This window comes from Macadamia integrifolia, chromosome 9 (assembly GCF_013358625.1).
Source record: "Macadamia integrifolia cultivar HAES 741 chromosome 9, SCU_Mint_v3, whole genome shotgun sequence".
Classification (NCBI taxonomy): Eukaryota; Viridiplantae; Streptophyta; class Magnoliopsida; order Proteales; family Proteaceae; genus Macadamia; species Macadamia integrifolia.
Window position 1 is genome coordinate 22,968,481 of NC_056565.1, and position 27,232 is coordinate 22,995,712.

The window sequence follows — 27,232 nt, forward strand, 5'->3', positions numbered from 1 at the left end:
TACCCAGACAACAATACAAAGCAGCTTAAGATCAAATGCAGACAGAAAGAAAACTAATGCATATGTTGCAAAATGGTTTTATGAAGCTGGCATCCCATTCAATACTGTCAAGTTAAGGAGCTTTGAGGAGATGGTTGAAGCCATTGCACAGTTTGGGTCAGGATATAAGCCCCCTTCTTACCATGAGTTGAGAGTGCCCTTGCTACAGGATGAAAAAGCTCAGATTGACTGTATCAAGAAGAAATATGAAGATTATTGGAAAAGGCACGGGTGCACTCTTATGTCTGATGGGTGGACTAACAAGAGAGGTAGACACTTGATTAATTTCCTTGTCAATTGTCCATTGGGGACTTATTTTATGGGCTCTGTAGATGTATCTAGTGAGTCTCAATATGCAGCCATGTTATTTCAGCTGCTTGATAGTAAAATTGAAGAAATTGGGGAGGATAATGTGGTACAAGTAGTTACAGACAATGCAGCTAATTATGTTGCAGCTGGTAGAATGTTGATGGAAAAACGGAGTAAGCTTTATTGGACTCCTTGTGCAGCTCATTGTTTGGACCTCATGTTAGAGGACATTGGCAAGTTGAAAGCTTATAAAACAACAATAGAGAGGGAAAAAACAATGACAAGTTTTATCTACAGACATTACAAACTTGTTGATGCTTTGAGGAAAAAGACAAATGGAATAGATCTGGTGAGGTCTGGAGTTACAAGATTTGCTACCTCATTCTTGACACTACAAAGTTTGTACAAGAACAAGGATGCCTTGAAGCAATTATTTGTATCTGATGATTGGAATAGTTCTAAGTTGTCCAAGACAGAGGCAGGTAAGAAAGTACTTGAGACAATACTTGCACAAACATTCTGGAACAGTGTACTAGATTGCTTAAGAGCATCCCAACCAATTTTAGTTGCCTTGAGGTTAGTAGATGGTGATGAGAGGCCTGCATTGCCTGAAGTTTATTTGGCAATGGAAATAGCAAAAAAAAAGATAAAAGTAAATTTTGCCAACAAAGAACGGTCATGGAAGAAGGTGTTAGCAATTATTGATGATCGTTGGGAGGTCCAAATGGATCGACCTTTATATGCTGCTGCCTTTTACCTAAATGCTAGCAAATATTTTGACTACATCAATGATGCCCCTTTTGAAGAATCATGTAAAATACAAGATGCATTCATGTCAGTTATTGAAAGAATGGTGCCCGACTTAACTGTGCAAGACAAGATCATACGTGAGTCTCAATTGTACAGAAAATGTGAAGGTAGCTTTTCAAGGAGTTTGGCTTTTAAACAACGGATAGTCGGTGAAGGAGCATTGGATCCTAGTAAGTACTAAGTATTTTTTTTTTTATTTTAATAAGTATTTAACAATATGTGTATCTAATTTTTTCCTTATATATAGTCTCTTGGTGGCAAACACATGGATCTTCGGCCCCTACGCTTCAACAATATGCAATACGCATATTAGGCCTTTGTTGCTCCGCTTCCGGTTGTGAGCGCAATTGGAGCACATTTGATTTTGTACGTATGATCTTGTCTATTAGTTTGTAATTATATTTTTTACATCTATTTCTTGACTTAAATAAAGAGTATTTATGGATTCAGATTCACACCAAGAAGAGGAATAGACTAGAACATCAGCGCTTGAATGATCTAGTCTATATCCAATACAATCGTCGGCTTCATTCAAGGTTCCAAGAAAGAATGGAAAAAGGCAGCAATTGTGATCCATTAATTCTTGATGAAATGAATTGGAGTAGTGAATGGATAACAGGGGATCAAGAAGATGGAGATTTAGTCCATCCTGGAGACGACCTCACATGGGGAGATGTTGATAGAGCAGTTGGTGCATCTACATCGGTGGGGGGTCGTAATTTACCTAGGAGGGCTCAAGGATCAACAAGTGCAGCCAATATTTTCTACACACGTCGTGGTAGGGGAAGGGCCACTATTGAGGAATCATCAGATGATGAAGTTGAAGAAGAGGTCCACGATGTGGTGCGTGATGATGAAGATATTGAAGAAGACTTTGGTGATGGGCCAACTGATTCTATGAATCAACAACAACAGGAGGGAGAAGAATTAGATGTTGATTTGTTAGCTTGATTATGGTTAAACAAGAACAAAGTTTAGCTTGATGGTTTATTTTGTTGTTTTAAAATTTATACTTTAAAGCTTACTAAAGTTTAGTATTTTGGTTTATTTTTATGTTTCTTAATTTCCATTAGGTGTTTTTAATTCTCCCCAGGTAGGATTGGAACCCATAGCCTATCACCTATCATGAGTCATGACTCATATATTAAGGAACAAGGTTTCTCTTGTTGCTTAGTGTTTTAGTATCACTAACTTATATGTATTGATTGACAGGGGGTTAAACATTAAAATATCATGGTTCATGGACTCATGGTCTATGATGGACTTTGTGGATCTCGTTTTGGGCATCATAGAGGTAAGTATATCTAACTACATACTTAAATAGTTAAATATTATATTATTTATAATATTTCATTAGGAATTATATGTTGTTATGCACTTATGCCTTTTGTTTAATTTATAGCTTTTTTTTTATGAATAATTTTTTTATTTTTTGTTGTGTATTCTCATGTTAGAAAATATATCACTTTGCAATTTGCATTGATATGAATTTCATGTTGAATGTTGATTCTTGTCTCTTGATGTTGCTTAAAGTGTGTACTTTTTTCCCTTGATGTTGCTTAAAGTCGTGCTTCTTGTATTTTGATATAACTTAAAGACTTGATTTTTTACAAGCAATTTAAAATTAAGTATATCATTGTTATACAGTTGTACTAGATATTATAGATATATTAAAAAAATAGTAACGTCTTTTTTGGGCCGTATTCGCCGTAAGGCGGGCACCTTCTCGCCTAAGCGCTTAGACAGCCCTCCAACGCCTTGGTTCGCCTTGGCGCCGTGACAACTATGATGCTAACCTCTATCTCAGACCGAACATATTATTAAGACTCAAATATCACAGAGACAGAATCAAATCCTAATAATCATTAATTCGTTAAATAAAAATAATCAAAAGTAAACTCTCATATTGGTCACCATTCTTTACTTTGCTAGTGATGTTTAAGTTGCACGAGTTATTGACAAGTAAATTCTCTTTTCTCTACCTTCTACGATAATGAAGAAAGGAATTATTACAATCCTATGTTATTACTTTCTCTATAAGAAATCGACATGCAAACTAAGAAAAAACAAACATCTCCAGATTGTAAGAAAATATGAACCATAATGCTGATCATTTAACTGCAATAAATGATAATAATGATGCAAAAATCCAGGTAGGACCTTATCTTCCTCTAGTTTCTGTCTGATTTTCTCCCTTGCTCTTTTCTCTTCCTCCTTCTCTGCTTTCCGGAAGGCCAATAAACTACAATACAGCGAAGGAAGTGCAAGTCATTCAAAAACTAAAAATATATCAAGTAAATTACCAGGTGGAAAGTTTGAAGTTAAGAATAGACAATGGGTAAGATTGAAAGGAAAACATGACAGATAAATCTTTCCAGTTTAAGACAAACCGTTTTCTTTCCTGTTCCTCCTCAATTCGCTTTGCTTCAAGTAGTTCCTTGCCAGCTCGAATCCTTTCCTATAACCATACTGTAGCTTGATTACACAGTAGGAAACTCAACAGAACAATAGCAAAAATTAAAGACAGATGAAGGATCACATCACAGGCATGTTTCCAGGACATGCTCTCATAAAAGATTGTCTTCATCATCATCATCACCCGCTAATAACTATTGTAGGGCCAATGAGATCTTTTAGGCCAACCTAAAATTTTAGTTTCCTAATTTAGCATTGGGAGGAAGAGTAACTTGGACAGGAAAACTGGGTACAAACAGAAGTTCCCTCCTATATCATTGTGATAATAACAGATATGGAGTAAGTGAAGACGACATATGTTAAGACTCAGATATGGTGCATTGCAGTAAAATGGACTCAGCACACAAAATATTACCACTGGAAGTTAGGGGGAAGTAGAAATCTCCACATTTATCACCCATGTGGAGGTGCTAGGTCAGCTGTAATACTCAACTCAACCTCAACTCAACTAAGCCTCTCCCAGAAAAAAGCAGCCACCACACGAATCCTGGTTCACCAGTCAACTCTATTTAAAGCCACAACTATTCTTAAACCTAAGGCAACCATTTCTCTCTAATTGTTCCCAGGTAATCTTTGGCCTACCCCTTGTTCTTTTACCTAACCTAATCTGCAAACTACTCACTCCTTAACAGTTCATTCAATGGCCTCTGTTTTATATGCTCAAGCCACCTCAAATGGCTCTGACCAAAGCAGATTTCACCATGCTGTAGCTAATTAAAGTAACTAATCTTAAAGACAATGAAAAACAGAATTTCATATTTGAATCAACAAATCCATCTTGAGACCATTTTTTCTACTAAATACATAACCTTGATTTTTAAAATTCATATCAAAGATAATTGCTGACAAGCTAAAAAATTTCACTGTAAGAATACAACGTAATAAGAGGAGGGAGTCATCATGATATTTCAGCAAATACCTTCTCCCTTTCAATTTCCATTCTCTTTTCCTCCTCCTCTTTCTTTTTCCGAGCTCGCTCCCTGAAAAAGCATGCAAGGAATTAAGAACTAGAAAGGGAGGAATTGTGATATAAAATATCCAAAAATCACTTGAGAGATGGAGAAAGCATGTCACAACTGAACCAAAAATATATAATTGGTCAAAATAAATAGAAAGAATCTAAAGAAACAGTTGGTAAAAGACACAAAGGCACTCTAAAACAAACCTTAATTCTTGTGCTTTGATCTTCATTTCCTCCGGAGTAAGAGATGGTTTTGGTTTTGCAGCCTCAACTTTGCTATTGGCAGGTACCTGAGGAGATTTAGGCAGATGAAACAGTCAATGGATGCTCTGTCATGCATGTCCAGAAATGAGAACAAAGTTTTCAATCAACATAAATATAAGATCCTCAGTTATGCAACCTAAATATAGTATTACGTTCTAAAACAGATTCAATCAAAATTATATCCGCTACATAGACATGGCCACATGCATGTCCGCATTGACACATGAAGCTCCAATCATGGCTCAAGAACTCGAGCGATACCGTCGAAATTTCCACATTTGGACGGTATCCCAGGACTCCAATACCATATAGCCTGTGACTTCTAAAAATCATTGGTTTCGACAGGTATCGACTAAAATTCCCACATTTCGATCACAATGTGGAAAAATTTTCAAGTGGACCAATGGGTTGGGTCGAACCAGCCTCTATAAAACATACTTAGATGGGAAACCAATTGTTCTCATTTCAAATTTTCAACCCTCCCCATATTTCTTCTTTGTGAAGTGGGAAACTTGGGAAAACACTCAAGATTTCCCCCTAGCGCCCCAAAAAAAACTTCAATCTAAGCTTGGATCTTGCAAAATCTACCTAAGGTGGATCATCTTTTGTTGACAATATCTTTGGGTATCCATCCCAACCTTGTGTGCCACATCCATATCCTATCACTGTGACTGAGCCATTCCCTAGGCTAGGATACCTAGTTGATGTTGATGATGCACCTTATAGACGAGCAATGATGGACTACTAAAACAACTGGACCCAAAACATGTCATAGGACTCATATGTGGTGCATTCAAAGGAGCGGCTACGACATCTGTAGTGGTACACAGCTCGTGGACTGGAACCTCCCAAGCGCTCTACTTGGAATTGACTTTTGAGTGATGAGTGTGTTGAATGTTGAGACTTGAGACTTGAGACTTGAGAGATAACTCACAATTATGTAATATTATTATTTATGTTGGATCCTTTGCATTATGTTTTGTTTGTTTTAAAATTGTATTCTTGTATTTCACAATTATGTATTTATTTATACTGTAGACTACATATAGTGTAGACTATGTTGTATAGTTTAATTCAACGACTCAACGTACATTAGCAAACTTTGGTTCACACCACAATTATGACTTTAGGTGTTTTTTCCATGAAATTATTTAAATGAATGTATTAAAAATGTCTAAAATATGTCATACACAAAAAATCAGGTAAAAAAGCACATTTTGGGGTCGAAACCAAAGTTTCCACCAAACCGGGAAAAATTCCCTGGTTTCCTCAAAATTTCCCATAATTCGACCAAAATTCGTTCTTCCCAAGGGTTGAAACCCGATACTTTGAACCTTGGCTACAATAAGTAGGCTGTCTTCCAAAAAGATTTAAAGTAATCTCACTCACCCACATTTCAAGCTCTTATAGACACGACACAGAGATCAATGGCAGAAATCAATGGATTTAGGTCAGCTTGACCAAATTTTCCATTTGGTAAAATTGACACTTTTCAATCCAAGCTCGACATAGTCAGAAAATGTCAGCTATGCCTCATGTTTATAGTAGGTTTTTGTTCAGGTTGGTCAGGTTTAGGCATGGTTTGAAATCTCAGTAATTTCAGTCTTTTTTTTTTTTTTTTTACTGAAACAAAATGGCTTTCGAAATACAATAAGGAACAGGTTTTGGTCAAAATTTCAGTATCTCGCCGAAATTTAGTAACACATTTCAGTCTCTCCAAAAGTTATAAACTTGGTTTATAAAAGGCACGGTCTCATGAGATAGGGTCAAAATTTCGAGCTCTTATTGCCTCTTTGCACCTACAAAACATAAAATCAGCTGGAGACTCCTATGTTTGGCCACATCATCACCTCAAGTTGTTGAAGATCACTCCAAGGGCCCCCATTGTTGAAGATCTACACACTTCCAAGGTTGAAAAGGTAAACCACTTTCCCCAAAACCATTTTTTAGCATATAGTAGCATAAATACATGCTTTTCAGGGATGTATTTTTTATATGTTAGACATCAAAGGCCGATCTACAACCTCATGGTGTTGAATTTTTTTGCTTTATAAATAACTATATTATTTTTCTGGTTTAAAAATATAGTTTAATCAATAAAAATTTGAAAAAGTAAGGTTAATATAGCTTTGATGGAACTCTATTATATATACGTTAATCACCATTAGTGGATCTACGGCTCATTACCTCGCAAATTTTTTCCAACTGATAAACAATTATTTTAATTTAAAAAATATGATAAATAGTTTAACAAATCAAAAAAAGAAAAAAATATATTATCTTTTTATTTGAAAAAATAAAGGAAAAATATGGAAGTAATTTTAAAGTGTTTTGAAGTGTATATAATGCTTGTTATATTATACTATATTTGATTTTGTTGTATTAGGTCATTATATTATTGAAAAGTAATTATTTTTTAAAATAATTTTTAAGTAAGAAAAAAATATAAGTAACTACCATATACTTATAGTGGTCTCATATGATGTGCTTAAGTTAATAATGATTTATTTTTTCAATGCATCAGTATTAGGGTGATATATAATGGCTAGCAAAGGAGACGACGAGGAGGGCGGGAGAAGAGGGAGAGGAGGTAGGAGGCATCAACATGATAGTGTAGAGATTGCATGGAAACACGGAATGCTGATTGATGGTGATAAAAGGAAAATAGAGTGCCAATACTATCACAAAAAAATTAAGGGTGGAGGATCCACAAGACTTAAACAACATTTGGCTAGAAATTGCTCAGATATAGCTACATCAGCCTACATGCATTGAAGTACCTGATGAGATTGCTAGGGCCATAGCTGAAGATATACATGGAGGGAATAAGAGGAAAGCGGCCAAGGAGAAGGCCAGGATAGAACTTGAAGAGGCTAGAGCTTGGCGGCGGGTACAATCGTTGAGCAGAGGCATTCATCGTGTGAAGGAGGATAGATGCAAAGATAATAAAGGAGGAGTTGGTCCATCTAGAACAGGAGGTGGTGGATCTTCACAACCTGAGTTGCCATTTAGGAGAACACAAAGTACGAGAGCTGCCCCACCTCCACCTCTACCTCTAGTAGTACCATCACAAGTGAACCCCGTACTACAGTAGGATCCCGGTAGTCACAAAAAAAAAAAAGTAGCAAAAAGCATAAAATAAAGGGGATGTGGACTAATACAAAGGCTTATGTTGGGGAGGTTGTGTCTAACTGGATATTATTTCAGGTTCAATTGAGGTCCCTGGAGTGAGCTCTCCTCCCCGCAAGAGAACGTATCCCCGCTGGTTCTGTATTCTATCATGGGCTTCTAAGGTTGAAGAAGGCAAGTTTCACAATTTGCAAGGACAAAATATTTTAATTACAAACCACCCCTTATTTCTGGAGTTTTGCTCCATTTATTCCCAAGCTTCTTTAATTTCCAGAATAGCCCAACCTTTTAAAGTTTTAACTCTAGTTGACCCCATTATTTATTCCCTTCACTTTAAGGGTTTAAATTGTTCCTGAATTTACAAAATTGCTACTCAACCATTAATTTGAGCTATCTATCACTCTTGTGGGCTCATAAGCTATCCGATTTGGGTTACCAGACCCCTAATCTGCATCACATGTTACATTACAGCTTGCTGATAACATGTTACATTAAGTATCCATTCACTCCACCCTGGCCCGAATTTCTGTATCAAATGACATTAGCCCCCAGCTAATAGCATGTATCTTTCAGTGAAATACTGATTAAATATGAATAGACTTGATGAAAAGATTATAATGTTTTCACTGCCAAGTATCAAACTGGTTTTACTCTGAAACTTCTCTGAGTTCTGAATACTGTTGTTGCAACAGACAGAAAAGGTGAATAACTATGTTTTATATTGTACACTTAATTAAGTAGTGAATTACTATCCAAAATGCGCTACCATTAAAAAAAATTACCATCCAAAAAGATAAAAAGTAGTGAAATTATATGAAATATCTATGGAGAAACAAATCTGCAATTTATTACAAGGAAAGCTATCACGAAAAGGAATCATACCTCAGGCATCTGATCAATGTCAGGGTCATTCTCATGTTCAATAACCCAATTCACAGCCGCCTCAATGCTAGCATTGCCTGAGAAAAGAAAAAACAAGTTCAAAACAACTCAAAAACCAAACAAGCCACAACTGACATAGAACTGCACACATATTATGAGTACACAATACAAGCAAAAGAAGAGAGAGAACTACAAAAGAAACCAATCTTCTTGAAAGTAGTAACTGCATGTTTAGGATTCAATCCACAAACAACATGCTATTTAGAAAGACTAAATTTTGGCCCATGGTTGGGTTCTGTAGACCTTGAGCTTCTTATTTGTGGGTTTATTGATGTAAAAAGACTCTTTTAAAATCCCATATTTGGGTTCTTAACTTTGTAGTCGGGATTAAGTATATAAACAAGGGGGAAATGAATGCTCCACGGTTGGGGTATAACTTTGTATTTGGGGGTTCACATAGGCATAAAAAGAGGGTGTTTTTCTTTCTTTCTTTCTTTTTCACAGAAGTGTGGGGGCATCATTTCGCCACCTTCTGTGTCTGGGCATAGGGCAGCGTGACCAGGGAGGGTTTTTTCCCCATAGATAAGATTGTGTGGGTCCCATGTATTATTAAGTAAGTTAGCTTAGTCCAGAAAGAGTCCTTTAGTTAAGTTAAGTATTTGGGTTAGATTAGGATACTTAATAATTAGACAGCTTTCTATTTTCATTTCTATTTACTTCATTCAGAGTTAGAATGATTAAAAGTCTATATGAGAATTTAGGAATTTTAGGTCTTTACATATGTAAAGTAACATATCCCCCATGAATTGGAGATGATTTGAGTAAAGAATAAAAGGATTTTTTTTTAATAGTTTTGGAGCTGTTGAGATTAGCATACAGGATTGGTATCCCAGAGCTCTTCTATTCTCTACTCAACTTTTCTCTTCTTTATTCTCCACTTCTTCACCATTGATTACAAGGCTAGTTTCTGCAATTCTCTTCTCTCCTCATATCAATTTATAGTTCTGATTCATAATCTTAGCTTAAAAAATCCTGTCTTTTTTCAGGTTTCTTGAGTTTCTACTCCGACTAAGAATTTTCTGAAACTTCAAATCTAACCATTGGTTTTCAATTCTGCTTCCTTACTTAGTAACTGGTTTCTAATCTGAACCTTCCTACAGTTTCAAAATTGAAACTTAAAACTGATTTCTTGTTTCCCTAGTACGTCTGATTTCCAATTAGTCGATTTTCATGTTTTGTTTTCTAAGTTCGGTCTTAGTTTCTGGCTATTATTAGGCCTGTTATTTAGTACTGAAATCAATCTGGTTTGTGTGAACCTTTCATTGATTCTCAGATTTATGAATCATAGTTATTAAGGCGCTGGTAAGGCGTTGGTAAGGCCCTGGTAAGGTGCTAATGCGCTCGAGAGAGGTTAAGGCAGTAATCCGCTTTATCTTGGGTATGAAAAGCGGCCGCCTTATGCTGTAAGGCGACGCCTTATGGGCTTTTTAAAAAAAGATTTGTTCTTACAGCTGATTCATGAATATTCCAAAATAGACTTGATGATTGGCTGGTGCATAAATTTTGATGCACATGAGATACAGTGGATCAAAAGCTAATGACTTAAGACTCTACCAAAAAACCACGATATTCCCTCAAAACCCCAAATCGCTCCACAGCCGACGGTGAAGCACTCCAGCAGTCCCTCCTCCTTCGATTCTTCTCTAGTGGCCTCCGGCGAAGGTTCCTTCCCCTATCTCCAGGTATGTTGTTTATTTTTCTAATTTTTCTCATCTCCTTTGTGAGAGTTTTTTTTTTTTTTCTCTTCTCTTTCTTCCTTCTTTTCCTTATTTCTTCTCATCTTCACCGTTCTACCGAGAATTCTTAATAATTTTTTTTTTTTTTTTTTACCTACAGTGAAACCTCGAGAGTCATAAGACTCTTGCTGACGCAGTACAATCATTCCACACCCTTACCTTTATTCACCTTCTTTCTTCTTGTCCCATAATTCTTTTCTTCTGTTTATTCGATTTCTCTTTCCTATACTTCCTCAGTCGTTTGAAATTTTCTGTATTTACTGGTTATACTCTGTTTTGAGTGGTAGACTAGACAGAGGGAGAGGAGTTTAATCTCCCTCAATCCTGAACCTTTGGTTCTAAAAGTGGGTGGTGTGTTCAAACAAAGGGGCAATTCTGGTAGTGTAGTTAAAACGCAGTTACTGTGAAAAGAACCAGTTTCTTCAAACACAGCTGATTCCTGTTATTCCACCAGGTCTGCTTTCCAGAAATTTATTTTGCAGATAGTGTCTTCTCTTTTGACTTATCGTGATAGCAACGTTGTATGCTTCTCTTTCCTCCTGCATCAGCTGTGTGTTTCTCATACCTAGCAGTTGAACATTATTAGGATTTATCAAAGTAGGGCCCTTACATATTAGTAATGAATACTTGTATATTTAAAGTCTTCTTTTCTTTATATTTATAATTTTATTTCATAATTATGTATTTATATTATATGTTAATATGTTATGATCATTATGATGATGATTGATGAATGGTGATTGATGATTGATGAATATCTTGCACTGGTATGAAGTATGAACTTTTAATATTTATTTAACATATGAGTAGTAGGATTCAACTAGGATTTGAGTCAAATGTAATGGTTTTATAAAAAAAATTACACAAGAACACTTTAGTCAATAAGGCAATGCCTTATGCCCGCCTTATCGCTAAGGCGCTCTGAAAGACCCTCAAACACCTCAGTCGCCTCACCGCCTTAATAACTATGTTATGAATTCCTTCTTCAGGTAAGAATTTTTAGATCCTAAGAACCTAACCATAGATCAAGCCTGATTTCTGATATTTCCTTTGACCCAAATTTTGGCTGAATCTGATCCCTTGATTCTCTGTTATTAAATTTTTTTTTAAATTCGGTTCCATTCCTCACCTGTGATCCTGTCACAAGCTGATCACCAACTAAATTCACTAGTTCGAGATTAACACTGCATTATTTGCTATTACTGCCTACCCAATCCTCGCCATGGGAACCTTTGTGTTCAAGACTAGAGTTTGTTTTCCCAATGGAAAGACTTCTCCTCTATACATAAATGAAAGACAAATAGAGAACTTCTGATGTAGATCCCCACTTTGGGCTGAGCTATCACAGGAGGAAAGCCCAGCCCAAGTAGGGCCAGCGATTTCCACTTAAGTTGGACTTAAGTGTTTAATTTATTTCCTTAGTGAATAAGGGCCCAATTGGCCCATAGATTTATGGTTTAATAAGGCCCATTAGTGGCCATCGATTTACTTGTAATAAAGCCCATAAGTGGCTATTATTTAGTAAACACTTGGTTACCTAATTTGTATAGGTTTCTAATGTTAGTCCTAGTAGGAGTACAACTCAAGTTCTAATGTGACTGCTATTAGTATTTAGTGTAGTTTCTGCCCTCTATTTAAAGAGGAGTTATTGTACTCAGAATTTCAGAATTGAATAAACAAAGAATTGCAGTCAATTGCTTCTAAACAGCCAAGATAGCTGTGGGTGAGATGCCCGGGCCGAGATAGCCACCCCCACCCACGATTCTCTCGGTTACATTCTTCCTTTTTCTATTTTAATTTTCTGTTATCAGTCCCTGTTTACTGTGATCATCGACCTAAGTGAATTCAGAACTGTTTAAAGCCTGGAAGACCAGAATCGATCGGCAATCATGTCACAATCTTGAAGTCAATCGATCCACTTACCTGCCACATCTGAGTTCTGTTTTACAAGCCCCTTTTAGGGTGTGTTCTAGGCAGTCAAAGGATCACTCGATCCTCTCCTGAAGGCTGTCCAAGGGTTCCAGCTGCAGTTCTTGAAGGTTCTCTCTATTTTCTCTCTCCAAGGTCTGAAATCAAGAAACTGAGTAACTATCAATCCAGCGATCAGAAGTCAACCAACTTTGGATGTTTTGCTCCCCACTCTACGGTCTCCAATCAACCTTGGTTAGGGATCTAATGGAGCCCTATAGCTCCAGCTGCAAGTACCCTTCTTTACCCTAGCCGCAGGACTTTCTCTCTCCTAGCGGCTTGAGTTTTTGGCTGGGTTTTGCTGCTGCATTGTTCTTTATTCTTTGGGGGTTTATTTCTGGTTCTAGTTCCTTTGTTTTCCCTGTTGTTGCTTCTGATTTTGTCAAGCTAATTCAAGAGTCCTATCTGATTTGGGTTTGGAGTTGTAATATATTGGGGGTAGTTGCCTTGTGTAATATACTTCTACATTAACTTCATTTCTCAGCCCATGGTGGAGATGTTGTCTAAGACAGATGAGATCATTGTTGAATCCGATTTTGATGTTCTTATCGAATTTTCAGTTTCTTCCTACTTTGATGGTGCTAGACGTTATGTATTTCCTTCTTCCAAACATGTCATCATAGTTGGTCACTCATGGAAGGAAGATTGAAAGTCTGTCCTTGATTGTGAATGGAACTCATGTACGTTAAAGCCCTTCCATTTACTACACACTAATGTCTTGAAAGGATTGCAGCGTGACAGTTCTTAAATCCGCTTGAAGCAACACCAACAGTAGTACCACAAGAGGAATTGATTGACGGTCCGATTGAAGATGTGGAGCCCCAAGAACATATTCCAATTAAAGAGACACCACTTGGCCTTGTTCTTAAGGAGATCGAGATACCTCTCTTCTTCCTCCATAGATCCTGGGCATTCATAAGCAGTCTGCTTCTAATTTTTATGAGAAGCACTGGATCACCATCAAATCAAAGCAAGTGTACAATGATGTCGATCGAGTGATGACAATCCTCCCAATCTACAAATCATGAGGACGAGTTCTTTCAAACAAGGGAGAAATTGATGCAGCTAAGATGTCCAAATTTGGTCAATATGGCCTCGAAATACTTTATTTTGGCCATGGTTGGAACCTATGGACCTTGGATTTGGGTTTATTGGAGTAATCAATCTCTTTTACGAGCCCATACTTGGGATCTAATTGCACATGGGATTATGTATATACTATATAGAAAAGACTGGGTTTCTATTATGGTTACTTTCTATTTCCATTGTATTAGTTTCCCTCCTTTTAGATTGCTTGGCAGCCAAGCTGCTCCCCACACAGAAGGAAGTTTTTTTTTTCCTTTGTAATAGTCTGGTGCCTATTATAAATAAAGCGCAATGTCTACTATAGCCCAAGATTTTTTTCCATTTGATAAAATTTGCTCCATGAGAGTGAGTGTGTAGTGGTGAATCGATCACAACCAATGTGGTGAAGCCCAACCACAGGCCATATGTGATGCAGCCTATCGGTCATTTCTTCTTCTTCCCTTCTTCTTTTCCCATTTCTTTCCTCTTTCTTCTTATTGTTCTGTAAAGTTCTCCAGCAAGCTTCCTCATTCAACTGAGACCTACTTTAGTGACTTCTGATCTCTATTTTGTGTTTCACTTTAATATCCACCTTTGCTTTTGTTCCTCAAATAATATTCTGCAGGTTTTATCCAAGTTTACTGTCATACGACTTTCTGTTATGTCTATTCTCACTGGATATATGGTTTGCCAGTTCTAATCCCATTTAGTTTCTGGCCAAATTCTCAGTTTTCTGGTTCACTGCAATTCTGGTTTCTCATCGGTTTGCTAGTGTTTGTTACTTCAGCCTAGATTACGGTATCCCAGACCTCTTCTCTTCTTCTTCCGGTTTGCTAGTGTTTGTTACTTCAACCTAGATTATGGTATCCCAGACCACTTCTCCATTGATTACAAGGTTAGTTTCAGCAATTCTCCTCTCTTCACATCAATTTCTTGTTCTGATTCTGCTTTTAGCATAAAAATACAGTCTTTTTTCAGGTTTCATGAACTCCAACAAGGAATTTTCTGAAACTTAAAATCTCACAATTGGATTCTACTTCCATATTCACAATTTGTTTCTGATCTGAACCTTCTTACGATTTCAAAATTAAACCTGAAATTGATTTATTGTTATCCCACTACAATTTTCAGTTTAATTGATTTTCAAGTTATGTTTTCTATGTTTGATCTCAGATTTCTGACTATTATTAGGCTTGTTACTTGGTACTGAAAAATCAATCTCTAATCTGGTTTTTCTGAACCTTTTATCGATTCACAGATTTAGGAATTACTCCAAGTAGGAATCTTCAGATCTTTGTCTGGACCTGTTATCAATTCTCAGATTTGGGAATTCCTACAAGTGGGAATCTTCAGATCCTTGAACCTGACCATTGGATCAAGCCTGATTTCTAATATCATATTCTCTCATCCAATTAGAGTTTTGACCAGAATTTTTTCCGAATTTGATCCCTAACTCTATTTTATTAAAATTCTTTGGAAATTTGGTTTCATTCCTTACCTACGATCCAGTCGCAAGCTGATCTCCCACTGGTTCTCTCTGGTTCGAGATTACCACTGCATCTCCCCTTTCAGAGGGAAAAGAGATGCAAAAGTCATGCAATGTTTATTTCATCACAACTGTCTACATGTACAACTCAAGAACAATAGCTGATTTCAGAAAGTCGTCCAGAGCTTGATTGGTTAGAATCAACCAATAAGGCCAGATTTTCAGCTAGAGAAAACCATGGTGAGATATATGAAGTGTATGCTCAAAATTCCAGTGCATGCATCCTTTTGTTATATAGATTTTTTAGTATCTCGTCAACAACAGAGACATAATTCCTACCAGAAGTCCAAATGATGACAAGCCAACTCAAGCATTGTATGACCTAGTTCACAGATACTTAAAAATCACCAAAATTGAAGTGCATAACTGCATCAGCATAACTATTGCCTAGAATGTCAAAAGAGCTATCGTCACTAAGATAAATAGTCATAGAAAAATGCAAACCACACATTCAAAGCCACCTTAACTGAAACATATTTAATCATCTTCATTACAAATTTCTTATCAAATGCCTCACCAGAATAATGAAGTGCACGTGTTGCCCGGGCCTTTGGGAATCCCATTGCTTCAAGTTCACCAAGCAGGTTCATATCAACTTCAGGAACAACCATTTCTGAAGTAAAAAAGAGATTAATGTAAATAGTATCATCAACTAAAAGGTAAAACCAAACACCACTAAATCATCCAACTAAACAAGCCAATAGAAACTACAACACACACAATAAAGATATTTTATCCGGAAAAGTGAGAACAATGCACAGGGACAAGCTTCAGGGTTTCCAAAATTTCACAAAACGTTTCATTTTCGAATGCTGTCAAAATGAAACAGCCTGTGATACCAAGGCTTACAAAGTTTTGACTGAAATTCTCGGTCTTATGAACAGTTTTCCAAACCTAAGTCAATGTTTCGTACGAAATGGTTTCTCAACAGGCTGAAATTTCGACCCATTTCGTGAGTTTTGCCTGGTTTCAACAGAAAACCTTGAAAACTCCATTTTTCTTGCTCTATTGGCCAAATCATCGTCATACAAGCTTGGAATCGGTGCTTGGGAAGTAGAAGAACACAAAGGCAGCAACAATTTACTGCGTGCAAGGTCCAAAGTTGGAGGTATCACTTTTCACAACTAATTTTAGAGCAAAATGGGATAAATGATAGGTTGTTAATATTCAAATTTTAATGTTATACATTGTATCCTGATCAATGGCTTCGCAGAGCCAGATTTCATTTTGTCTTTAAAATTTTCCAAAAAAAAAAAATTTATTTTCTTGCAAAAATTTGTGAAAAAATAAGGTTAATACCTAGTGTTTGGAGGTCAATTTTATATATGTTGGACACCACGGGCCGATCTACGGCCACACAGAGTCGGGCTTTTTTTCTGTCCAAAAATTAATTATTCTAATTTATGAATATTTTGGATTACAGAAAATTCAGAACAATAGGGAAATTTTTCTGTTTTTGTTTTAAAAATATTTAAAATTGATCTAAGTATAGTTTCTACTTTCTATATTTACGATTGAAAATGATAATTCATATCTCATTCCATTATTATTTTTTATATTTTATAGTGCAATTTCAAAAAAAATATATATAAATATTATTTTTTAACTAAAAAATATTAGAGTTAGGGGAAAATAGTAAATAGCTATATGATTGGTTTTGGAGTTTGAGATGATGTAAAATAGCTAATACAACAACAACAACAACCACCCAGCCTTATCCCAACTACTAAATGGGGTCAAGCTACATGGATCTGATCAAATACGACAAAAGAAACGGAAAAGGAAAAAGAAATAAGCCAAAAAAAAAAAATCCTAAATAGGGTCAAGTACATGGATGCTTGCCTCCAAAAAGATCCATCCGAGGTCATATAAGAGACTAGGACCTAAACAATGCATGTCTTTACTCACTACTTCCTGTAGTCAGTATAGGCCTAACACTAGCTCTTTTAGATCCTTCTATATGAATTAGATCACTTCTCGTTACTGGAGCATCCACAGACCTCTGTTGGAGTTGGCCATACCCCTCAAACAACTTTCTCAAAGCCTATCATGAATTGGGGCAACTCTCAAATATGCTCTAATATTGTCATTCCTTAATGTATCCTCCCTAGTTTTGCCATAACGAATGGCAAACAATGAATGCATTTTTTTATGTAACAATGTAAGAAGTAAGAAGAACACAAAATGGTGTTTGATCATTGATGAGCTCAAATAGCTAAGGTTAAAGCCACATATTAAAAAAAGGAAAAAAAATTGACAGTTGAAAAAACTATTTCTTAGAAACAAACTACGTTCAATCAACGTGTTGATGCCTTACAAAATGCCCCAAAATTTAAAAGAAAAAATGATTACCCAAAAGAAAAAGTGCAATGAAGCAATCATGAAGAAGCAAAAGAAAAAAGAAGAAATGAAGAAAAATCATAGGGAAGACAAAATCTTTGTTTATTGCTCCTCGACTTCAGTCATCCTTATGCGAACCGCTATGTAAAACCGTACACCACGGCAAACAACACGATGTATTTGAGAAGGACCAGAAAGAGGGCAAGGGCGTCAACGTTGGCGTCAAAGAGGTTGGAGGCTAGAGGAACCAAGGAAAATGAGAGATTAGAGATTTATGGTAGGGAGAGACTAAGAGTGAGAGTCGAGTAGTCTATCGAAGCCTTAAAAGGATTGGGATTTATTCGATAGTGTTTTACCGATTTAGGGTTTTGGTATTCAAGTGGGGTAATTCGGTTCGGTTTCAGTTCAAACCGACGGTTCCAGAACTGAAGCTATAAGCCTATAACCAAACCGAACAAATTAAATATTCACGTTCTCAATCCGAATTTGAACCAGACTGATTCGTTTCGGTAAGGTTCAGTTCAGTTAATTCGGCTTAGTTTCGGTATTCAATTCCGGTTTCATTTTGACAACCTTAATTGTGGATGACAAACAGCCCTTGATCTGGGTTTTATATATATATATATATATATTTTAAGAGTTTCTTTTTCACTTTTGAACAGGCTACTCACCATTAGTTTTCAGCAAATTTTTTAGTTTATAATCAAACTTTTTTTTCTTTTTCTTTTCTTTTTTCTTTTTTAATAAAAATTCATTACCAAAGAAGAGAAAAAAGAATATTTAAAGACCCTAAGGGGGAGAGATAACTCTAACACCAAGCACAAAAGACAACAAAAACGCAAGAATCATGGGGGAAGGGGGTGCAAGATGAGGGGGCAGACCCCAGGACACAACAATAAGCCTGTTCCTTGGAGAATCCCTTACAAGATGGTGGGGGAATGGCTAGCTTAGAACTAACATCAAAGAAGATGGCATTTCAAATCTTATCCAAGGATTGGGAGTTGGAAGTCCATCTACGAAGATTATGTTCCATCCAAATGTGATTGATGGAGGCACAGAAGGCAAGCTTGTTGGCAATGTCACAAGTAGAGTTCTCTACAAACGTCATGTCAACCCAAATCCACTCTCTCCGGAGGGGAAGAACTCTTCTCCTTGAGGGCCAACAGCAACTGAGGACTTTCTTTAAACATTGGAGGAAAATAGCAGGAAAAAAAAAGGTGGTCAACATCTTCTGTACCGTTCCAATAGAGGCAATAGGAGGCAGGAACCTGGATGTGCATGTAGATAAGAAAAGACTAAGTGGCGAGGCAGATGGAGAGAGCTTTCCAAACATGAATTTATACTAAGGATGTGGCCTTTAAACCAAATAAAACCATGCCAATAAGTTAAGGGACCTCTCTATCTGACCAAATCCCAAGCTGAAGAGGAACTAAAGAGGCTTGAGGATGAAGGAATCCAAGTAACTCTATCTCCTCTACCACGGTGACCAGGGGAGATCTAACCAAATGTTAGATACAGGGGGAAGGGAAGGGAAGGGAAGGGGGGCCCAGACACCATTGGAGATGATGGAGGCAACTAGGGCATCTCTATTCAAACTATATGAGTAAACAGTTCTAGCACTCACCACAGATAGAAGCACACCGGATGGATGCCAAGAGTCGAGCCAGAGAGAAGTAGAAGTACTGTCATCAATGAAGTGGAGATCGCCCCAAGAGAAGTAGGCCTGCAAAAAGAATCTTGTGACAAACGCAAGAGGCATCAAAAGAGGAAGAAAAAATCCAAAGAGAATCTTTCTGAAGGAGGATGTGGTATTTGAGGAGGTTAATGTGGAGGCCAGACAGGTTTTCAAAAAAGCACAGGAAGGACATGATGGACTCAATTGAGAGGGGGTCTGTCCTTGAGAAAATCATAAGGTCATGGGCAAAGGCAAGGTGGGTGAGCTTGAGAACTTTGCACTTGGGTAGAGGACAGATGAAGTGAAGGCCTACATTAGACTAGATGGATCTTGAGAGGAGTAAAGGACCTCAAGGGCAAGGAAGAACAGAAAAGAAGAGAGGGGGCAACCTTGTCGGATACCAACCGAAAATGCGAAGTAACCAGCGGGTGCTACCATTGATAAGGACAAAGAAATAATGAGAGGAAATACAAGAGTGGATCCAATGAATAGAGACTGGAGGGAAGGACATTTGAAGCAAGACCTTGGAGATGAAGTTCCATTTGATAGAGTCGAAGGCTTTTTCGATGTTAATCTTAAGAAGGGTAGCAGGGGTGGAATTTTCAATCAAACCCTCTGACAATCTCACAACACAAGATAATGTTGTCAGAAATACTCCTCCCAGCAATAACTAATCATGGAGTCAAAAACAAGCAGAAGACAGTTGGCAAGGATTTTCTACTCAAACTTTGTCTGGCTATTCACCAATAGTTTTTTTAGTAGATTTTTAAGTTTCTAATCAAGCTTTGTCTTGCTTGTGTTGGGAATATTGAAATTCTAAAAAACACCCTTTGTCTAGTTTTCAATTGAACAATTAAATTTTCATTTCTTGTAATAATTTCAAACATCAATATGTCAAATTTTCAAGGTAAAACATATTGTTCCCTCCTTCAAGCTTTAATTACCTCTATTAAAGATTACCGTGATGTGGAGTGTCCTTGTTGAGTTGTAATTATAATTTCCTTTTAATTGTGCTTAGTTCTTTCATTGTTATTGGACTTAAACTCTTAATAGGAAACCTACTAAGAGTAACAGTCGATTACTTGAATATAATATAAGTGATGAGGCTAGACCACGATGGACAAAATTCTGAATCCTATAGTGGTCGTAGTTCTTTCTTCTTCTTCTCTTCTCCTTCCCTCCTATCTCAAATACTGGTTTTAAGGTTCTTATACTGTCACAACAAATTCTGAGTAAAACTTAGTTGATTCTGGCTCAATCCAATTAGGTGGCACTGTGTCAGATTAGTACATGTTTGGTCAACCTGAATCCAACCTAATAAACTACAAGCCAACAGTAAACCAGCCCACTCTATGAAAAAGTGAGGCAGGGTACGTGCAATACGGATATTGGAGGCAAGGGTGGAGACATGAAGATTTAAGGATAGAAATACAAAAGCAAGATGACACTATATGTGAGAGAGAGAATGAGAGAAACAGATATACCCCTCATGGATTTTCATCAACCAAACCGACCTAGTAAACTAATCCCAAACAACATGTGACTCAAACCTTCTTTAAGCAACAATAAAACTACCCCACTAAGGGAGGACAAGGTGGCTGAGTGATCCATTTAACTTGCCCCTTACCATCCTTATATTTGTTCTCCTACTCCATCATCCAAAGTGAAAATGTCTGGCTGCACCCCTGACTATTCAATTCTTCCCACTCAAACTTTACCTTCATAACCAAATCCATATAGAAACAAAAATCTGTAAATATTATGTAGTGATGTAAAATGAGTAATCATAAAGCCAATCACATATAGAGTGCAGTCCAGAGCAGTTGAATAACACATCTTTCTGGAACCACCCATCTAAAAACATGATAGAAAACGGCAGAAACCAAAATATTGAAGGAAAATATAATCCCCAAGGAAGATATATTCAACATACTCAAAACCACAGGGAGATGAGTAAAGCGAATAAGAAGGCAGCCCCAATAACTTTTTGCAGCATGGCATACAGAAATAGCATCGACCAATCTTTAATGTACATCGATTTATGTGCCTTATCCATGAAAATCTATCATCCAACTAATTCTCTATTAAGAAGAACCAACTAAAATTCCATCCAAAACTTATAATGCCCTGCATTGAATCACTAACCATTAAAAGCCATAACAAAAAAGAAAACTGTAAGTAAAAAAGCTACAAAACAAAGAATCCATCTTCCAATCATGACCACAATCTAACTTGAAGGGGGAAAGTTCACTTTACTTCAGTCAAGTGTAATGGAATTGCTCCATTCTACTGAGCCACATAAAGACATAAGAAATCACCTTCCAACTCTGACTACATTTGAAAATGCAACAGGGAGTGGAGAAAGGTTCAGTTTCTTCAGTCAAGCTCATGGCCATTACTCTATTTGACTGAGCCAAATAAAGACATAAGAAACAGAAATTATCACCTTCAGGCTGACTACTTTCACCAGCTTCAGTGCCTTCCTCCGGCTGATCAGGAGCAGAGGATTTTGGAACCTCTAAAGAGATCGGTTTGGCTGCCTCCGAAGTCTTATCAACAAACTCAGTGTGCCCTGTTCTTTTCGTATGCAAATCGCTTTCCTATCAAATCCGACAACCGTAACAACAATAAAACACACCAAATTCTAGAGAAACAAGTTCCAGATCAAAACGAGAATACAAAGACACCAAATTTACAAGGAAAGAAGCAAGATCTTACAGTTTTTGATCGGCAAGGCTTGCGACAAGTAGTGCAGACAAGATTGAGGACGGCTTCCGTTGATTCGGAGAAATTCGAGTGAGAAGTAAGCTCTGCGTGTTCTTGAGCTTCTTCTACAGATTTCAGAAGGGCCCCACAGTCCCCGCATTTGAGAGAGAGACCCGCCATTGAAGAACCACGGATATGGATTCGATTCGATTCTCAGAACCAAACAAAAACCCTAATCCCCTTTCAGCTTAATTCTCCATCCTCTCTCACTTTCTAGCTTTCGAAAATTCTGATTCAATTATTTATAGTTTTGGTTGCCTCTCTGTCAAGAAAGATAGGAATTTTATTTTGCTTTGCCTCTTTTCTCCTTCCAGAGACAACGAAGGTAAGTCATGTGAATTTGAAATCCAAACCGTTTACCGAAATTGAATTGAGCCGTTTATATCAAAATTGCAAAACCGTATAGGAAATAGTTCGATTATTTGGTTTCAAGTTTTAGGCCGATTAGCTAAATGGGTTGAAATTGAATCGAGCCATTTAACCTGTAGTTTCAAATCGAATTGAAACCGTGAAAATCGAATTATTTAAACCATCAAAACTGATCCGATTAACCCATTTAAAGACTAAATAAGGTGGTTGCAAAATATCATTAGTATCACATTTGATTCAAAGATTGAGTGCTGCAAGCCTGCAAGTAATTCTAGAGGTAGCTTACTCATTATTTGGAATGCCGATTAAATTAATCCAATGCACTAAGTAGAATGTATACTGATAAAAATGTAATTTTTGCTTATACCATGGCATATTAAATATATATTTTTCAATATTATAACACATTATTTTGTGGGTGTGGGGGTGGGGGAGAAGAAGAAAATCTCTGCTGTAAGCATTACTTACTAACTTGTTAGATGTGCTTGAGACTATTTTCCATCAAAATATTTTCTTTCGCTTAGTTGTTTGGTTGTTTTAACAAAACATAATGGTTTGCATTTCACATTCTTAAGATTGAATTGTTTATCACCAAAAGCAAATTTTAGCAAACATGTGAATAAACTAGCAAATCGATTGCTCACCGTTTAGAAGCCATATGGAATAAATAGAAACCGAAACCATTTAAAATCGTGAAACTGAAACCATTTAAAAACCGTGGAAACCAAAATCGTTTATTAAATGGTTGCGGTGTTAGAAAGTGCAACCGTTTAGTAAATGTTGCGGTTATGGTTTCAGCCAAAATATATGTGAATCGAACCGAACCGAACCATTTAAGCCAAAATTGAACCGATTAACACCCTTAGTTCTAACGAGAGAGTAGTTGAAAAACTACGTAAGCAACCAGGATAAGCAGCCAAGCAAACTTGGGATTTGGGAACACAACAACGTTTCAGATCGGCCATTCTTCCTATTCGGATTGGATCGTCTCGAGGTGACCCTATTCTGTCCGTTCCATATTGACCAATCTAGGGTGGGAAGGTGTAACAAAATCCTCTCATGTACGTCAGCCCCTCTAGGGCACATCGAACAGCTGGGAGGCACTTGGGGTGTATGCCTCGGTGCTGCCAGTCATCCGATGCATTATGGAGGGACTGGCACATTTGAGAATATGGATTCAATTAATTTTCAAAAATTTATTTTTCAAATATGGATTCCTCTATATAGATATGAACAATCGAATATAAATTTTTGACTATTCATTTATATCCTAGTTGTCTACGATAAGATAAGTAAAGGGGAATTGGAGAATTTGACTAAGATTAATGTTGAAAGAATGAAGCCACTACCCCTAGGTTTGATGTTGAAGGGTCATATTCATGGTTTTAGGTATCGATAAGCGATCGGCTGTATTGGTATTGTCCGCGTCAGCCAACACTATATTGATTACCTAGCCGACATTGAACCGTAAATGGTACTGACAAAGGGTATTATTGTCAAAATACATTCAAATATCGATATCTTTAAGGGAAAAACCATCTTATATGACTGAGAGGGAGGGGGGGAGGGGAAGTTGGATCATTAGACATAACAAATCAAATATGGATTCAATTAATTTTTGAAAATTGATTTTTCAAATTTGGATTCCTCTAAATGGATATGAACATGAATCGAATACAAATTTTGACTATTCATTTACATCCTAAGTCGTCTACGTTAAGCAAAGGAGAATTAGAGAAGACAAAAAGTTGGCTAAGATTGATGTTGAAAGATTGAAGCCACTACCCCTAGGTTTGATGTTGAAGGGTCCTATTCATGATTTTGAATCGGGCTAAAATCCTCTGCGGTGAGTGATGAGTGGCAATGAGGATCCAACAGCTAGGAGGGCCCCAGCATGCACCCCAATCATTGGATCCTCATTGCCACTCATTGCCTCACCATAGAGGATTTTTGTGCCTTTAGGTATCAATTTCCAATCATATTGGTATTGTTCGTATCAACCAATACCATATTGATTATCTAGCCAATACCAAATAGTGAACTGTACGAACAAAGGGTATTATTGTCAAAATGCATTCAAATATCGGTATCTTTACGGGCAAAACCATCTTATATGATTGACTCGATATTGATCCTCAATGATACTGATACCAATCTAACTATTACTCGATACATAAAAACCATGGTCCTATTTGAAATTACTTAGATGTCCTCATGAATTTTTTTCAGCCATCTTCCTTTTGAGCTAGCCACCCAATTTTGTTAGTGATGAGGTATTTTAGGATGCCCGAAAATGAGCCAAATTTCAGTTTGTAAGATGATCCTTTTTTCCCCCCTTTTTTTCGTGATTTGTTTATTTCTGATGACAATGTTGAAGGTGGAGTTTCAAATCATTCTTGTTTCTTTTCTCTCTTCCCATCCACACCCCCCCCCCTCAGATCTAGGTATGTATGAACGTTAATTTGTGTATCTTCTTTTTAGTAAATATATTCTTTATTGAAGTGCCTCTGAAGTGTTGTGTAGTCAACGTATTCCTTTGACACTTCAATAAATTTTTTATAAAATAGTCAGATGATCGGATATGATGAATATACGGTGCGGAATGTTGAGTAGTTAAGAAGCATCATATAAATAAACTCAATGTAGCAAAGATTAGGATGTTAGATGGGTGAGTGGAAAAACTAGTAAGGATAAAGTAAAGAATGATCATATTAGAGCTAGTTTGGGAGTAGCTCTAGTACATGATATGCTACAAGAAAGTTGTTTGAGATGGCATAGCCATGCTCAATGGAGGCCTTTGAGTGCTCCAATGCAGATGAGTGATATGATTCAGATTGAAAGATCTAAAGGAGTTAGAGACAAACCAAAAATGATCTTAAGAGAAATATTGACGAAAGACATGCATAACTTAGGCTTTGTATCAAGTATGACATTGAGTAAAACTAATGGGGGGCAAAGATCCATGTAGCCAATCCCATTTACTTGGAACAAGGCTGAGTTTCAAGTTTGGAGTCGGAGTCGGAGTTGGAGTTGGATTTGTTGTTGTTGTTATAGTAGCAAAAAAGAAAATAAAAAAGCAAAAAAGTAAAAGAGATGATGCCAATCATTTAAATAAACAAAATGTACAAAACAACTCCCTTCCACAAATAGACTGTGAGGTCAGAACATAGAACCTACAAACTCATTCACCATAGCTTCTTCTAACCACCCTTTGGAAGACTCCATCAGCTCAGGACTCAATCTGAACATAAGAACACAAAACTCCATCTGATTAAGAGCACCATCACCATCCAAGTCTCCTTCTTTCAACATGCTCAGCAACTCATCATCTCTCAAGTCTTGCAAACCCAGAAGAGAAGAGCTTCTCTTCAAGCTCTCAAATGTGATCAGACCCCTGTCCTTATCCATCAGCAACTGAAACCCATTACAAAGCTCTCCAATCAATCCTTCTCCTCCCAACTTATCAGCCATTGTAGGGAGGAAATCTTCAAATCTCACTACATTATTGCTTGCCATGTTGAAACAATTTGTATGTAGATGGTGAGAGAAATGAAGAAAGGGAAGGCCTTAAATAAGAAAATGGAGTAGGGGAAGGACTTAAAGTTTCCCATGAAAGCTGTCGTATGAACGCTGTTTGCTTAGTGGAGGCTTCCTTTTCTTTCTTACACTCTCTTTCCGTGAAGGTGAACGGCATCTTCTTTCTTCTGTAGAGAATGACTTAAATTAAAGTTTAGAACCTGGAAGTTTAGTGAAGACTTCATGCTTTTAAAAAAATAAAGTTAATGAGAATAAAGAAGTCCTTTGCTACTCTCAAGAACTGCATGGGCCTGGCCGCCTGTTAGTGTGGCCACCAACATTTGAATGATATATAAACAAAAACCTGAAACATGTCTATGTTTTTTTAATTTTTAGAGATGAAACATGTCTAATGATGATCATTAATTTATAATCTCACGTGATTTGGGCTAAGATCATGTCGGTGCCAACAGAAGTGTTGAACGCTACCTGCTGGCATAGATAAACATCAGCGTCCATGGCCAATGAAAAGGTTGGCATGGTTAGCATGATCTTTCCACATCCATATGTATTAGTACAGATACACGCCAGCGAATAGCATTCTTTATTTATTATTGGATCATAGTCAAAATTAGGAGAAATTAATTTAACAATTTTTAGTACTAGAAATTATTGGGTTCTCAGAACTTTATTTTTGCTGAAAAGATATCGGTTACTCATTACACTTTCCTGGGGCTGACGCTTGGTGGCCATTGAATGGGTAGAATGGCAGACTTGTGAAAACTGCGCCCACCATGGAAAACCGGATTCAAACGGATATAAAATCGATGTCAACCCGAAAACCATAAAAACCGAGGCCAAGACCAAAATCAAACCGGAAACAGTCCAAAATTTATTTAAAAAACCAAGTTTTACATAGTTTTGTATAAATTTTTATAGAACATCAAACTCAAGGCAGACAAAAACCAAAACAAAACCGATACAAAAAATTGAAGACAAATCAAAACCAAACCACATCAAAACCGAAACCAAAATTTCCTTACTGGTTTGGTTTCGATTTCATCATTTCCACATCAAAACGTTTTGACTCAACCTAACCAAAACCGATCTAAACCGACCCATTGACATCCCTATATTATATATATGACAAATTGAACCTAAACCATATCAAAACTGAAATCGAACCTTCCTTTATTGGTTTGATTTCAGATTCACCTATTCTCACCCCCCCCAAAAACCCATTCAACCCAATCGAAATGGGACCAAACCCTTGAATTGACACCCCTACCTTGAAGACTCTCTCACCCTTGTTTTGGCGAGCA

At 37.0% G+C, this 27,232-nt stretch overlaps 3 protein-coding genes across 3 annotated transcripts in view; 1 reads left to right on the plus strand and 2 right to left on the minus strand.

Annotated features, from left to right (window-relative positions):
* Nucleotides 1-2,385, plus strand: part of LOC122089630 — a 6,956-nt gene extending 4,571 nt beyond the window's left edge. The window contains exons 2-8 of the mRNA XM_042659347.1: nucleotides 8-230; nucleotides 372-504; nucleotides 673-877; nucleotides 995-1,328; nucleotides 1,406-1,524; nucleotides 1,609-2,091; nucleotides 2,371-2,385. Coding sequence (XP_042515281.1) covers nucleotides 8-230; nucleotides 372-504; nucleotides 673-877; nucleotides 995-1,328; nucleotides 1,406-1,524; nucleotides 1,609-2,091; nucleotides 2,371-2,385 — 1,512 coding nt within the window. The remainder of the gene's footprint in view (nucleotides 1-7; nucleotides 231-371; nucleotides 505-672; nucleotides 878-994; nucleotides 1,329-1,405; nucleotides 1,525-1,608; nucleotides 2,092-2,370) is intronic.
* A 792-nt stretch (nucleotides 2,386-3,177) lies between these two features.
* On the minus strand, nucleotides 3,178-22,350 carry LOC122090063 (chromatin assembly factor 1 subunit A-like). The gene is made up of 8 exons (XM_042659899.1): nucleotides 21,978-22,350; nucleotides 21,706-21,859; nucleotides 15,762-15,857; nucleotides 8,870-8,946; nucleotides 4,799-4,884; nucleotides 4,553-4,613; nucleotides 3,549-3,616; nucleotides 3,178-3,400 (listed from the first exon to the last, which is right to left on the minus strand). The coding sequence occupies exons 1-8, from the start codon at nucleotides 22,143-22,145 to the stop codon at nucleotides 3,193-3,195; spliced, it is 918 nt and encodes a 305-aa protein (XP_042515833.1). The 5' UTR covers nucleotides 22,146-22,350; the 3' UTR covers nucleotides 3,178-3,192.
* A 3,060-nt stretch (nucleotides 22,351-25,410) lies between these two features.
* LOC122087985 (calcium-binding protein PBP1-like) lies at nucleotides 25,411-26,733 on the minus strand. Its single transcript, XM_042657127.1, has one exon. The coding sequence runs from the start codon at nucleotides 25,908-25,910 to the stop codon at nucleotides 25,554-25,556; it is 357 nt and encodes a 118-aa protein (XP_042513061.1). The 5' UTR covers nucleotides 25,911-26,733; the 3' UTR covers nucleotides 25,411-25,553.
* Nucleotides 26,734-27,232: the final 499 nt, after the last annotated feature.

Excerpts from the sequence above, each read along its gene's own strand:
- LOC122090063 (XM_042659899.1), bottom strand. The coding sequence starts at position 22,145 with ATGGCGGGTCTCTCTCTCAAATGCGGGGACTGTGGGGCCCTTCTGAAA. Across the intron at positions 8,947-15,761 it reads ACGTGCACTTCATTATTCTG|GCAATGCTAGCATTGAGGCG; the intron begins GTGAGGCATTTG and ends TTCTTTTCTCAG. Across the intron at positions 3,617-4,552 it reads TGGAAATTGAAAGGGAGAAG|GAAAGGATTCGAGCTGGCAA; the intron begins GTATTTGCTGAA and ends GTATGGTTATAG.
- LOC122087985 (XM_042657127.1), bottom strand. The coding sequence starts at position 25,910 with ATGGCAAGCAATAATGTAGTGAGATTTGAAGATTTCCTCCCTACAATG.